We start from the raw sequence: 13,618 nt of genomic DNA on the forward strand, positions 1-13,618 counted from the left end.
TTCATGTGTAACATATCAATTTTGTCCGCTTTAGATGTACTATTAGATGCAATTCACAGAATTGTATTATCATTTTTAGTGGTTAAGTTACAGAGTTGTAAACTTAATAGTTTCATTTTTTGAATATTTTCGATTTTTGCCAATTTTTAATAAAAAATTGACAATCTAACTCAAAAATTCGATACCAACGGTCACTAGATTTTAAGTTTGTCTTTTAAATGCAACAAACCTCGTCAAATTTGGTGCAGTGGTTGCCGAGAAAAACGAATTCTCCTTTTACATGTATTTAGATAGGAGCACTTGAGCTAAAGCTTCCTCTTAAATCAAAATTCCACTTCCAACAGTCACTAGAATTTAGCTTTCTCTCTCACATGCAACAAATTTCATTAAAATCGGTCCACGAGTTATCTCAGAGAAACGTTTTTGCGTTTTACATGTATATGAATAGGCCGCGTCGAAGTTGGGCCCGAGCTAAAGCTTCCTCTTAAATCCCAGCCATCGCGGCCGCATTTTGATGGAGGCAATACGCAGAAATACCTGTGTACCATGCATTAGGTGCACACTAAAGATCCCCAGTTTATCAAAATTAATCCAGAGTGCCCCATTACATCGTGCCTCATAATCAGGCTTTGGTTTTGGCACGTAAAACGAAATAGTTTTTTTATGTTGTGTGTTGCATCACCCACAGCTGTGGCTTGTGCATTGTTCAAAGGCCAGTGATGAATGGGTGTTAGTGATCACCATTAGGTCACCTAGTCGAACTGCTTGGTCTTCGTGGAAACATTTCCCTTTATTTCTGAGCTAGCTGCCGAATGAACCAGTTTCAACTATACTGAACAATATCTGTGCTGTTCGTTATGATGGGGCACATATGCGTAGTTATGCACACACATGGAACTTCTGAATCATTGAGATGTGCTTGGGACATCTGCATTATGCATTGCCTTCACTGCACTACTAGACATCAAAGATTCCCATAATGACAAGGATGCGATCACTTCAAATTGTGGACAATTTCACTCATGGCAAGACTAGGAGAGAAGCTGAGACGTCTGGACAATAACGGCTGCAATATGCCAATGAACCACAACAAACACCTTGATTATTCTAAACGCAAATCATAACTTCAAAATGTGAACCTATGTACCACAGTTTCCGGCATGAAAATATCTTAACTGCCAGCATTATGTACCAGAAACAAGTTTCAGATGAATATCTCGTGACCAGCCCTTGGAAAATTTCAGCCAAAATGGAGACTAGAATGTCACAGCTAAATCTTACTCATGGAACACTGCAGTACTTAGTCACGCTAAATGAGAACACACTGCTAATACTGTTTAATACTGAGCCTTCAAGTAGTCAAATACTTCAAAGCCAATGCTGCATGAAGGTAGTGTTTGCAAACACAATGAACATTATTGCTGCAAATAAAGAAAAATTCTGGGGTATTACATGCCGAAACCACAATCTCATTATGATGCACACCGTAGTGCAGTTCTGGGCAGTATCGAAGATGCATGTACCTTAGGTACTATCTGAGATACCCTTTGGGTACCTTATATCTCTATCATGGTACATCTGGCAAGACGTGTATCAGTATCTGTATTTCTGATACATGATAGAATGTATCATGTACCATGTATCCTATCAATTACAAAAGCAATAACCAAAACCCACCAATAGCACAGAGTATCAAGAAAGAGCTGTCATGTTAAGGAGCTAAAGCAACCCCAATAAATTGTTTCCAAATGAAAATATTACTTTGGAAAACTTTGAGACAGCAAACATTTCATTCAATTGAAACAAGGTAGGTCAGAGTCAAGAAATTTCCAAGCAAATATTATATAGTTCGATAATAAAAAATTTGCTAATGTATCAAAGCATCTCACGATGAAAGTGAAAAGTATCGCATCGGATACAATAACTGCGGTAGCATCTTGCATCAGTACCTCAAATACTTGTTGCCTGAGTATCTTGTACCATATCATGATACAATTTCAAAGTATCTTTTCCAGGCCCTGCCGTAGTGGAGGACATAAATTAATTTTGATCCCTATGGTTTCTTCAGCATGTGCCTAAATCCATGTGCGCAAGTGTTTTTGCATTCTTGCCTCCACTGAAATGTGGCTGCTGTGTTCGGTATCAAACTCACGCCCTGAAGCTCAGCAGCGCAATGCAATAGCTCCTAAACTACCAATCTAGGAGCCACCGCGGCGGGTCTGCAACGTAAAGACACTAATGTGACAATAAAAGTAGCCTTCAGTGCTTACTATTGCAAGGCAAAACAGAGTACTACCTGTAACAAAGTCGCTCGCCAGGCTCCTTCTGGAGGATCTTGACCCGGTAGTAGTAGCGCATGGCACGCGACATCTTGTCGAAGTTCATGTTCAGGTGGTTTTTCTGCATGCCCCAGAGCTTAGCCAGCCGGTGCGGGTCAGTTATTTTGAAGACGCCCTTGGCCTGGTCCTTCCACGTTATGCAGTAGCGGTACTTCTGCTCGGGGTCATTAAGCAGCTGCTGCAGGAAGTCCCACAGCAAGCGGACACCTACAAAAGATTGTAGAATGCCAACAGAGAAAGTTGGTCCTCAAGCCCAGGGAAACAATTTTCTATCAAAAACAGACAGATTGTCTACTGCTTCACAGGTTAAAGGGACACTAAAGGCAAATATTAAAGCAAGGTGGACTGTTAAAATACCGCTGCAGAAACCTTGCATCACTTGTTTCATCCCACAAAAAGACTTTGCTTAAGTGAAAATCTCCTCTGTAGTGTCTGCATACCTGCAGCAAGATTCAAATCACTTGTCCCCCAGCGGGGTTTCGCAATGTTGCACATGCCATCAGTGCCCTTTACTGCTGTCAGCGAGTAAAACAGTGCACGACAGCCGGTGTTATGGTTTCTTCTGCAAAATGTAAATGCATTCGCTAGAATCCAAGCCAAGGCAGAACCGACAGTGCGAAAGAGGAAGGGAAAGCATGTGTCAAATCATGAACACAATCTTCCGACGCCTGTTTCAATAGGCCTGATTCTCTGCTACTTGCAGTTTGTGCGAGTTTTGCAAGCCAGCAAAACAAGCGCAGCACTACGCGATAACGAAAGTACTGAAACACAAACACATGGGTGGCGCAGAGTCCTGCGAAAACGAAACGTTTTTACCACTCGCGTTGTTGTCAAGGGTAACGTCAAAGAATAATTTTTTGTAAGACTTGAATAGGAGCGCAAGTAGCATTTTCTTCCATTTTAAAATGCAATCAAATAACCTTTTTATTATGAATGATTGAGCTCTACTGAAATAATTATAATGAAAGGTCACTATGTCATCCGGCTAGCACTTGAATGTCCTGGTCGAGTCAAATTGTGTCCTGCATTTCCTTCAATTTCTCGATTACCGAAACTCTGTTCCGATGCATACTGATGCCTTAGATGTTCTCGAGCATTATTCTAGTACTGTTGCTTGATTTAATATTTGCCTTTAGTGTCCCTTTAATTTATAAGCCGGTGATTATTTCACAGATACCTGCCAAAGGCACAAACAACGGCTAGAAGATGTGCAGTGAACCAAGAACTAAGTGTATCACTCGCCTTTCATAAGATTAGAGCACACAGACATGGATAAGTGTGGGCCATTTCTGGCATAAAGGTGTGAGAACTAAACACATGGCAAAAAAAAAAAAAGACGGTAGGTGTGACTCATGTAGTTGTACTCTGACGAAATGCATCAACATCTGTATTTGTATGCAAACACATTTTCTATGCTGGCTGCCTAATCTGCAGTAGTTCTTCTCTAGAGTGAACGCATAGTATGTGCCTTGCCAGATACAGATTACTAGAGCACTCGGCTTTTTTTGTCAACCTAGCTACCAAAGCTATGTGTTATCGTGAAGGGACACAAGCTTCACAGATGCTTTAGCACAGAAACCCAAGAGGTTGTACAGGAAATGCAGGTCATTATTGGTGCTGCAATTTCAACTGTGAGATCGTGGCAACTCTTATGCATTGTCACTATCAGCTTCAAGTCACTGCAAAAGGGTGTGAACCTGGTGTTCAACGCTTTCCATTGTATGCTTTGTTGATGATCAAAATTGAGTGTTTTGGTCAGCACACAGCAGTGTTTACACCTCATATTCCGTATAAAGTCCAAAGGCGATACGATCCTATTGCACCCAGCGCATTTTGTGCCTTAGGTGCGAGTGAGAGTGTGCGAAGGTGAGACAAGAAAGGTGGTGGCTTCACGAGTGCCGCCACCCCACGCTAGCAAAGGTAAAGAACGGGAGGGGAGCTCGCTCATGGTAACACAATCAAGCACACGCTAGGGCTGGGGGGAGGGGGCGGGGGTTAAGTTGGCGCACATCGTGAATTCCGATGCACCCCTCGACCGTGGATGCGCATGGCTGTAAGCGTAGCTGAGTGTATACGCACCCACGCACACTGCTTTAGAGGTGATCTGCCACGTGTGCAAGCGTGGCACTGTCTTCCCGCGTGTTTAGTATTGAAGGTTGGGTAATCTCGAGTTTTGGTGACCTGTTGGAGGGAGAGGCAGACGAAGAATTTGCTGCCCGCTGCTGGCGCTTTTCATGATAGCGTCATCCCGTGGCTGGCTTCGCTTAATTTGTACCGCCAATGTGAAGATATTGTTGACATGGCATAAAACCGTATCATTCGTCACCGACTCCCAAATTCATCAAAATGATTTGTTTCCCAATTCGAATTTGCTTTTCTTTTTTCGATTGACCGATAATTCAGGAAATTCTGTGGCACCTTGCCGTGCAAGAAATACTGATCAGCTACTGCATTTATTTGCATAAAAGGTCGAATTTCTGTACAACAAAATTTCAATATAACGAAGCAAATTGCCAATTTTACTTGATTCGTTTTATCGAGGTTGAACTGTATAACCAGGCAAGTTCTACAGAAATCCACAAAGTAAGCATAGACCTAAAGAAATCCTTTATGAACATTAATTTGTCATCACAAGAAGATAATCTGCAGGCTTTGCTTCATGTCATCTCTGAGCTAAATCACAAAAAAGCACTCTTGTTCTTCCAAGTGCTTGCCAAGTTCCTACAGAAAAAAAAAGGAAAGAACAAGAGCCAGCCCTCAGCTAAAGTTCCAAACATCCTATGAATATTTTGCTTTCATGGCAGAGCTGATCACTGCATGGCTAATCCACAGTGAGACATTGCAACTTAAGCTTGCACACTCATCATTACTGAACACCATCACCTATACACGTGAAATGAATAACGTAATGGAACATTATAAGCGAGCAGCTAAGACATGGGAAAATAAATGTCAATGTACACTAGACAGGAAACGTTGATAGCCGATGTTCTAGTTGAGATTATGAGCAATAAATGCAGTTCATCATGTACAGCTGATAAACAGTAGCATATCAGAGTAACAGGTCAGTGCCAAAGGAACGAAAACTCAATCCATAGTGGCAGAAGATTAGATAGCGATGTGATTAGAAAACCTACAAGCACAGGATGAAACCGCATTCCAGTGAGCAGAAGTACTAACAGGATGCTTAGAAAGACCATACCACAATAGACCTAAATAGACTGATGATGATGAAAATCATCACACCTTTCTCGCCAAGGAGTAGACAGGGAATTATGTGCGCCTGATAAGATGTATTCAACCTCAACTCGTGGTTTTCCTTAGCAAAACTACTTGTTACCATTTTTTTTTTCATGAGAAATAAAACCAAATGAGGCACACTCACTCATTTTATCACCTGGGGCGTCAGCAACAACACGGCCAGTTGTGGGTGCTGTCACCGGAGGCACGGCGAGTGCCACCGGAGGTGGCAGCTGCGGCGGCTTGGCAGCCACGGGTGGCATCATCGAGTGCAGTGCCACGTCAGGGAGCATGCCTGGAAACGCCGACATCCCTCCCCTTGGTGGGAAGACGACTTGAGTTGGCGGCGTTGGACTCCGCCGCACTAAATCCACGACACCCTGCAAAACGGTACGAGAAAGCAGATGCGGTGTAGCTCCAAGTAGTAGCACGTCATGTTTCAGCATGCCACTGGCAAGTTTGAACACACGAAACAAATCAGAAGGACGCCAAGAGAAACATAAATACCAAGCCTGAAACAAAAAAACCAAAAGCAAGGCACTCGACCGCATGTGAACAAGAAAGTCAGGATTTTGAGCAAATTCTTCAACCTGCTACTGGGATATGAATTTAAGCCACTAAGCCGACATCGCAGCTTTTGGTGAAAAACTGCATGATAAAACAGACGCTTGATGGAGAATGGGCAACAAAAGTGTCACAAGCACAATGATGCAAGGTTAAATTTCAATATGCTAATGAACTTCACCGTAACGAAATCCTCAATGTAAGAAATTGTTGTACTTTTCACAACTTCATGTCCATTGGATACAATGTAATTTTAGGCTAAATATAATGAAGTGTGTTTACCCACAATTTCTATGTCCTGATATTTCTACAGTGTCATGAAAGAAAATCTGAGGCATTAAATGGAAGCTATACCACAAGTGCCAGTGGTCAAACAAGTCATTTACATGTGGTTGTTTGGGCGTTGGACTTCGCCGTACTAAATTCACAACACCCTGCAAAATTATACAAGAAAGCAGATGCGGCGTAGCTATGCCTTCCAAATTGGGAGCCGTGTGGCAAGAGCGGCAAGTAAGCAAAAATGCAAACCAGTGTGTGTGTGTGGTCTGTTCTTTCGTCCGATTGGTTACATCAGTGGCGTCATCAGTGCCACTGTCAGTCATCAGCCCGCAACGTTTGCACCCCACAGCAATGACAGTAGGAGTACAGCAGCAAATACAATGTCCTTTTGTTCTAGGACAAAGAGAATAGCCTACAGGCCGTGTAGTAGCAAGGAGAATGGATGCAGTGCTCAGTTTGGAACACTCCAGATTTTCTTGTCACTTGAAGTCACAGGATGCCATCTTCAATTCACTCAGGAATTCAACGAGTGGCCTACCAGAAGCGTTTTTAAACTGTCGAGGCAACAAACCTTTATTTGATAAAGAACAATGGAAGCATAGTAACTCTACCTATCACACAGCACTATTGTTCCTGCCAAAGAAACCCTACACGATCGCCAAATTCCATCGCAGTATCATCAGTCGTCATCTGTCACCGATTATCCGAAGTGTGCGCCATTAGTTCCTGAGCACCCTGGCAGGCGCGACTGATGGCACACTGTCTCACACTGCGCTTGAGTGTAACGTAACCATGCCTCGAATACAGACAAACCCGACACGAAGATGCTACATACAACGATGTGGTCAAAATTATGCCCTCATGTTCTCCAAGGCACAAAACGTTCGAATATGAAAACAGTCTTGCAGCATAAGTCCAAAGTTTTGCATGCCTGCTTGGCTGCAACAACATGAAGGCAAGCAGTGGATGGTAGCATAGGTTAAGCCTTTAAGGCCTAAAGCACTTTAATGCCAGGAAAGTGGTGTGTGGCGAGTTAATGCCAGCCAATGTGCCACAGTCAGCCAGTGGCTGCAAAAGAAGCAGCCGAATACCCTCGAGCATAACAAACCAGCCAACATTTATACATACTGACAAGTACAGATTATTCTATCTAACCTCCTGTTTGCATATAAACACTTTAACGTGACAAAGGAATTTGTGGCTGATGGCAGACACACATTCTACAAGAAGGTTCCACAACCTGGTTTTTCACTGTATAGTCAAGTATTGTGCCAGTGCTAATATGGTACTTCTTAAGTTTCCTTCAGTCATAGATGGACTGGCTCCTTTCGAATCAACTCATAAATACTGAGTTGACAGCCAATGCTCGAGTTTGAGTTAATGAATAATTAATGTGACCATATAATGATGTAATGAATAAATATGAAGACGCACTGCATCTGCAAGATAATTTTCTATTAGTAAAAGAGGTTGAATTTGGAGAGAGCGAGAAGCAATATAAAGAAATTCCTGCAGCCACAACACTACTTGAGCTCGACATGATGCAAAGCATTGTTTGGTTAGAACGGAATGTTCAGAAGCAAAATGGCAACCACAGTTGTAACGTGTGTGAGCTGGTGACATGTTCAGCAGGAATGACACTGTTGAAGAGGAACTGTTTTATGTGCATTGTGTTACATTATGATACATATGTCCGAATTATTCAATGTTCATTGGTTCATTGAATTCATGGACTTGTATAATTCACATTCCGCAATCCGTGTGCGTTCTAGTAGGGAAGCGCAGGCCTCCGGTGTCTGCGCTGCTTGGCGAGGACAAGCGGCCTCAGCGCACTTATGCTTAGATTTCTGGAACTGGGTTGGGGCGAGTATCTTCTTGGGGCAAGAGATTTTGGTGGGAAATGATCCTGTAGAGTGACATGCTCTACAGGATCTGCTGCAGAGGCATTAGCTGAACTCCAATAGCAGTACATAATGGATAAAATTGGTTTCTTGCGAAGTGGCCTGATGGCAATGTCACAAGGACTTTGAGGAAATTATGACGACGATGGTTGAGTGATGGAATAGTCGGACAGACAGAGCCAAAACAATTTCAAGCATTTAAAGAACAATTATACACTGGGTTCGAAACTAAGCTTCACACAGTCACTTTAGCATAGTTCACTGCTAGATGTCGTGGCAGCTATTTGCCCTTGCAGAGCTCTGAAAACACAGGTCTTTTCTGTCATGTGAAAGCAATTCCACTGTGAGAAGTAAACACAGGAAAAGCATTTCTGCTGCTTCCAATCACAAACTGGGCAGAGCCATGTCTGTGGAGCTCGAGAGTGAGACGCAAAGGCACGTGACTCACTGGTGATTCACATTGCATCTGAGAGATTTGACATGTAACCTACTAGTTGGCTGGGATGCACCAGAGCCGAACCCTTAACAAATTTCGGCAAAAGTAATCTACGATAATAATCTAATTTACACACCTTCTTCAGACTCCATTACATCATTGTTCATTTCACTTGTTGTGCCCAAGACAGCTATTACAAGATGGTGCTTGCTGAAGTAAGATATGCAGAATTCCTCCCCCTCATCAATTGTTAGAGCATTGCCGAGGGTAGTTGCTTACAGTGCTGCAGGCGCACGTTCGATTCCTCAGGAGGGCTAAATTTTGTGTCTTTTTTACAAGGCCATAGTTTTGAGGCCAGACCCAGCCAGCCAGGCAATAGTGAGTGGGGTTAGGCAAAGAATGTTCTCACATCAGGGTTTTCCCCAGAAATTTGAGGGATGGGCCCCTTGCTGAGTGGGCCTCTTCAGAAGCAGGACCTCTCTCCCGCTTTAGAATGGTGCCAAGATGGCACCGTGGCGCCAAGGGAAAGCTGCACAATGCACGGTGCGCTGGTACCTCCCAAAGCCCGATTCCTGATGAGATTTTCATTGTGAGTGCATTAAAAAATGAAACTTTCTCAATTTCTACTTCAGATTTTTTTAAATATTTCCCCATATGATAAAAGGCACACCTGGAAATTTACAAGAAGAAAAAAAGAAATAGAAACCATGGGAACTGTAAACCGGAGCAATGGGTGGCATGCGGAGAACCCTGTCTCACATTAAAAGCGCTACCCCACAGTGAACGTGCTGAGCAAGAAGATGGGAATGCACCTGCTTGTCCACTAGCAAGGGCGTGGCTGCGAGGGACGGAGGTGGAGAGGAGTTTTTGGCTGAGCCAGGTCCTCCTCCATTGGACGATGGTGTGCTGCTGCCAGCCTGCATGCCAGCAGAGTCCCCCTGGACACTCTCGCCACCCGAGCTGGGGTCGGGGCTCAGAATCACAGTGCTGTCCACCTCTGCTGACAAAGGAGACACCTGCAGGGGCTAGGCACAAATGGGGCCCAACGTGAGTCCATGCTACAACAATGGTAATCGTGGTGGCACACCCTATTAGGCTCATGGCTCATATATATATATATATATATATATATATATATATATATATATATATATATATATATATATATATGAAAATGTACTTTGCTGTACATTGTGCTCACTTGCTCTTTGCCTCTATCCCAGTTCTTACAACCTATTGAAAACACTTCATGCTGTTATGTTCATGCGCATTTTCTTGCACTTCATTTGTTCTCACACTTTTCTGCTGTAACTCGATTTGTACAGTACTTCTCACTGAATATTCCTTATTTACTGTTCTACACTGTATTATATAAATGTGTTTGCTATGTGCATGTTACGATTACTTTTTATTATGTTTGCGGCACATGTATTAACCAATTGTCTCCATTTTTCCTACTCCTGCTGTATAGCCCATGCGAGCTGCGGTACGTATAAATAAATCAATGAACCTGTGGTCACCTTGCGATGACTATGTTTACTTTGCAACTGCACTTTAGAATGGGTCTCGTCAATTCATTCGAATATCTGGACTGCTCACATGATGCACTTCGCTTGTTCATTGCCCATCGTGTTTCAGAAACGGTAAGGTTATGTACTTGTGCTCCACCATGAATGCCATTTGGTACACTAAGGTTGCTTTAGTATGTGCAAGCTGCTTGCATCTGCTATTTCTGAAACTCTAATTTTAGACTTAAAAAATTCAATGCTGGGGTTTTAGATGCCAAGCCATGGTCTGATTATGAGGCACATTTGTTATCAAAATCTCAATTTAGTGCTTTGATAGATTTTGGCAAGATTGCCTCTGGGCTTTGCCTATCCCCCCCCCTTTATTTTCTTTTTGGAAATGATGCTTAAGGTATAGCCTGTATAAAGTAAGATACAGTAAAAGCTCATTAATTCAAACTTGAAGAGGACCATAAGCTTGTTTGAATTAGGCGGAGTTCGAATTAGCGAGAGGGCACTAGAATGAAGGGCCATCACACCACGCTGCGTGCGCAAAACCCAAAGAAGCCACCTCTGGTCTCGTTATCATGAATTAGGCGCTATTACATGTTTGTGGCAGGTGATTTCGTAAATTAAGTCCATGGAGTTTGAACAGCGAACAAAATTATTTGATCAGTCAGCTATACACCATAAGTAAGCACAGACATGCATTCATGTGAGCATCGAGCCTTAATGTCGAAATATATGCATTATTTGTGCTCCAAGACACGTTTATTTACAGGGCAGGGTTAACGCAATCAAAATTTTAAGTAATCAGTAATTTGCATTAGCTTGCGTTTCTTCTGTTGCGACTCCGTGAACGTACACTGGAGCACTGGTGCCGGCAGTGTCCGCTGTGGAAGGGAAGTAGCTGTCGCAGCAGCGTGTGCGCACGCTACCTGAATGGCACGGGTACATGCAAGACGGAGTGGGTGCATGCGCCATGGAAACAGCTGTTCGCCACGGCCATGAAGTTGAGCTCTCAGACACACAGATGGCGCTAGCCATACAAACCAGGCGCTGTAAACCAGAAGCTTCAGTTCGAATTAACCAATGTGGATACCGAAACATTTGAATTGTCGGGAGTTTTCTCCCATTCAAATACAAAAGGCTATGCCGGGACTAGGGTGCAGGTCAGTTCGAATGAACTGTAAGTTTGAATTGACGAGCTTTTACTGTATTCTTATATTCTCAAATGTCACTGCATCTTTGTTTTTACGAAGTTTTAAGCAAGATTTAGCACTTCCTTTTGCTAACTGTGAAAGCGATTACACAGAAACTCTAACGCATGTTTTACCGATACTGTAGATCCCATGAAAATGTCCACAAAACACATACCTCTAAAAGTTCAGAGGTGTGTCTCTTAAATTAGTCTCCTTAAACACTTAGCTGGCATTTAGGTGGTTAGAATTTTTCTATAAAAAGCCCTATAAATTTAGAGCACTAAGAATGTGTGGTTGTCTGTCTTGTTTTCCACTACCTCAGCTGTGTTCTGAAGCTGCCAGAAAACATATTTTCCACAAAAGGCTTCGAAAGCTTATCTCATGGTATGCGTGTTGAGTCCATGGTGCAATGTACCGTTTGCCAGTTACCAAATGTACAGAATACATCTGTCACGTGACTTTCTTCTTGAACAGACATTCATATTATCAATATTTTACATCTTCTGTGCTTTTCATGATTTGTTTCCAAACATTTCCAAACTCGATTTGATATTTAAGGGCCCTTCACCACATTTAGCCATGTTGAACAGACAAGCACAGCGTGAAAAAAAAAATTATGGGGTCACTATCGCACAAACCACTATCTCATTATGAGGCGCACCTTAGTGGGGGGCTCCGGAAATTTAGACCACCTGGGGTTCTTTAACGTGCACCTAAATCTAAGTACACGGGTGTTTTCGCATTTCACCCTCCATCGAAATGCGGCCGCCATGGTCGGGACTTGATCCCGTGTCCTCGTGCTTAGCAGCCCAACACAATCGCCACTAAGCAACCGCGACCGGGTCAGCGCAGTGTGTACATCACCCACTTACAATCATGTGTGCAAAAGTATTACAGCACTGGGTGCCACAAAAGCAGCTGAAGTATCAAACCAAATGCTGCATGCCCTCCTCTCAGGGAACCTCTGCTTTCAGCCAAAGATTCAAGGTAACATGCACAAGTGCACTTACATAAAGCACGGTGCTAGCTACGTCACTCCCCATGACAAGTGACTTCGGTTAATCATCCAATGCGAGAGGTCAAATGCCATTGCTGTGATTGCACCGTGCAACAAAAAAAAAAAGGAAGAGAATAAAGAAACAAGCAGGCAGGGCTTGCCATGTGAACATAACGCGGACTCTCAGCTCCGGTATAGAAGAAGGCAAGAAAGGGACACCACGTGTGGATGCTACTTGAGGAAAAAGGAGAGAGTGTATCCATTAGTAGTGACGCTCGCCTCCTAGCCCATGGTAACAGGGCATTTAATGTCTCAAACCTCCTCCAATAATGAACCGACATGAAAAACTATTTTGCTAAAAGGTGCCTAAGACGGCATTTTACAACTTCCAGTGTATAACTAAAATTTGCGATGGGGCCCAGTGAGAGGCCATTGAAGTACAAATAAAGCAAAAGTAAACCATATATCTACGAGGTGACTTACTATACGTATCGGCAAACTGCAGCGACTGAGTATATAAAAGCCAATATTTCACAACCTTCATCAAACTGTTCCCAATACGGAAGGTGGAAGATGAGAGCATCATAAAAACAGAAAAAGGAAGGCTTCATTGCAATTAAAAATAAAAGGTGTTTGCATACGTTTATTTGTCGGTACATGCTCCTTCCCCAATGGGTCTCGACCCACTGCCAAGGCTCACTGGCTATGGCATTCTGCTGCTGAACAGGAGGAGGTTGCAGTTTCGATTTCCGGCCATGGTGGCCGCACTTTGAAGGGGACAAAATAAAGAAAAATACTTGTGTACTTAGATTTAGGTGCACATGAAAGATCCCCAGGTGGTAAAACTTATTACGGAGCCTTTCCAAACCACTGTTTCTCATAGTCTCAATGTTGCTTGGAGACGTTAAAACACTATGAATCAATCAGGCATGCGGCCTCTGGACAATTGTCACTGGTATGCTTGTTAGTAAGATGCAAATGAATGATTACTCACCTGATTGTAAGATGTTGGGTCTTGTAGCAAAACCTGGCCAAACCCCTGGATATCTCTCGTGATGACCGTGTTTCTGGGCACGGATCCATTACCATGTGTACCTGGAAGAGAAGCGAATGCAGGCAAACCATAAGTTAACGCTTTTTTATTGCAAGCACACA

At 43.0% G+C, this 13,618-nt stretch overlaps 1 protein-coding gene across 6 annotated transcripts in view; it reads right to left on the minus strand.

Moving 5' to 3' along the window:
• Positions 1 to 13,618, minus strand: part of aop (ETS variant transcription factor anterior open) — a 179,995-nt gene that overhangs the window by 5,773 nt on the left and 160,604 nt on the right. For 5 of the 6 annotated variants that reach the window (XM_075690489.1, XM_075690488.1, XM_075690492.1 and 2 more), the window contains 4 exons: positions 13,458 to 13,558; positions 9,572 to 9,784; positions 5,725 to 5,959; positions 2,297 to 2,546 (listed from right to left, as the gene is read on the minus strand). In XM_075690489.1, the coding sequence (XP_075546604.1) occupies positions 2,297 to 2,546; positions 5,725 to 5,959; positions 9,572 to 9,784; positions 13,458 to 13,558 (799 nt within the window). The remainder of the gene's footprint in view (positions 1 to 2,296; positions 2,547 to 5,724; positions 5,960 to 9,571; positions 9,785 to 13,457; positions 13,559 to 13,618) is intronic. The other variant, XM_075690490.1, reaches the window with a different exon arrangement.

The sequence above is a fragment of the Dermacentor variabilis genome, chromosome 4 (assembly GCF_050947875.1).
Source record: "Dermacentor variabilis isolate Ectoservices chromosome 4, ASM5094787v1, whole genome shotgun sequence".
NCBI lineage: Eukaryota > Metazoa > Arthropoda > Arachnida > Ixodida > Ixodidae > Dermacentor > Dermacentor variabilis.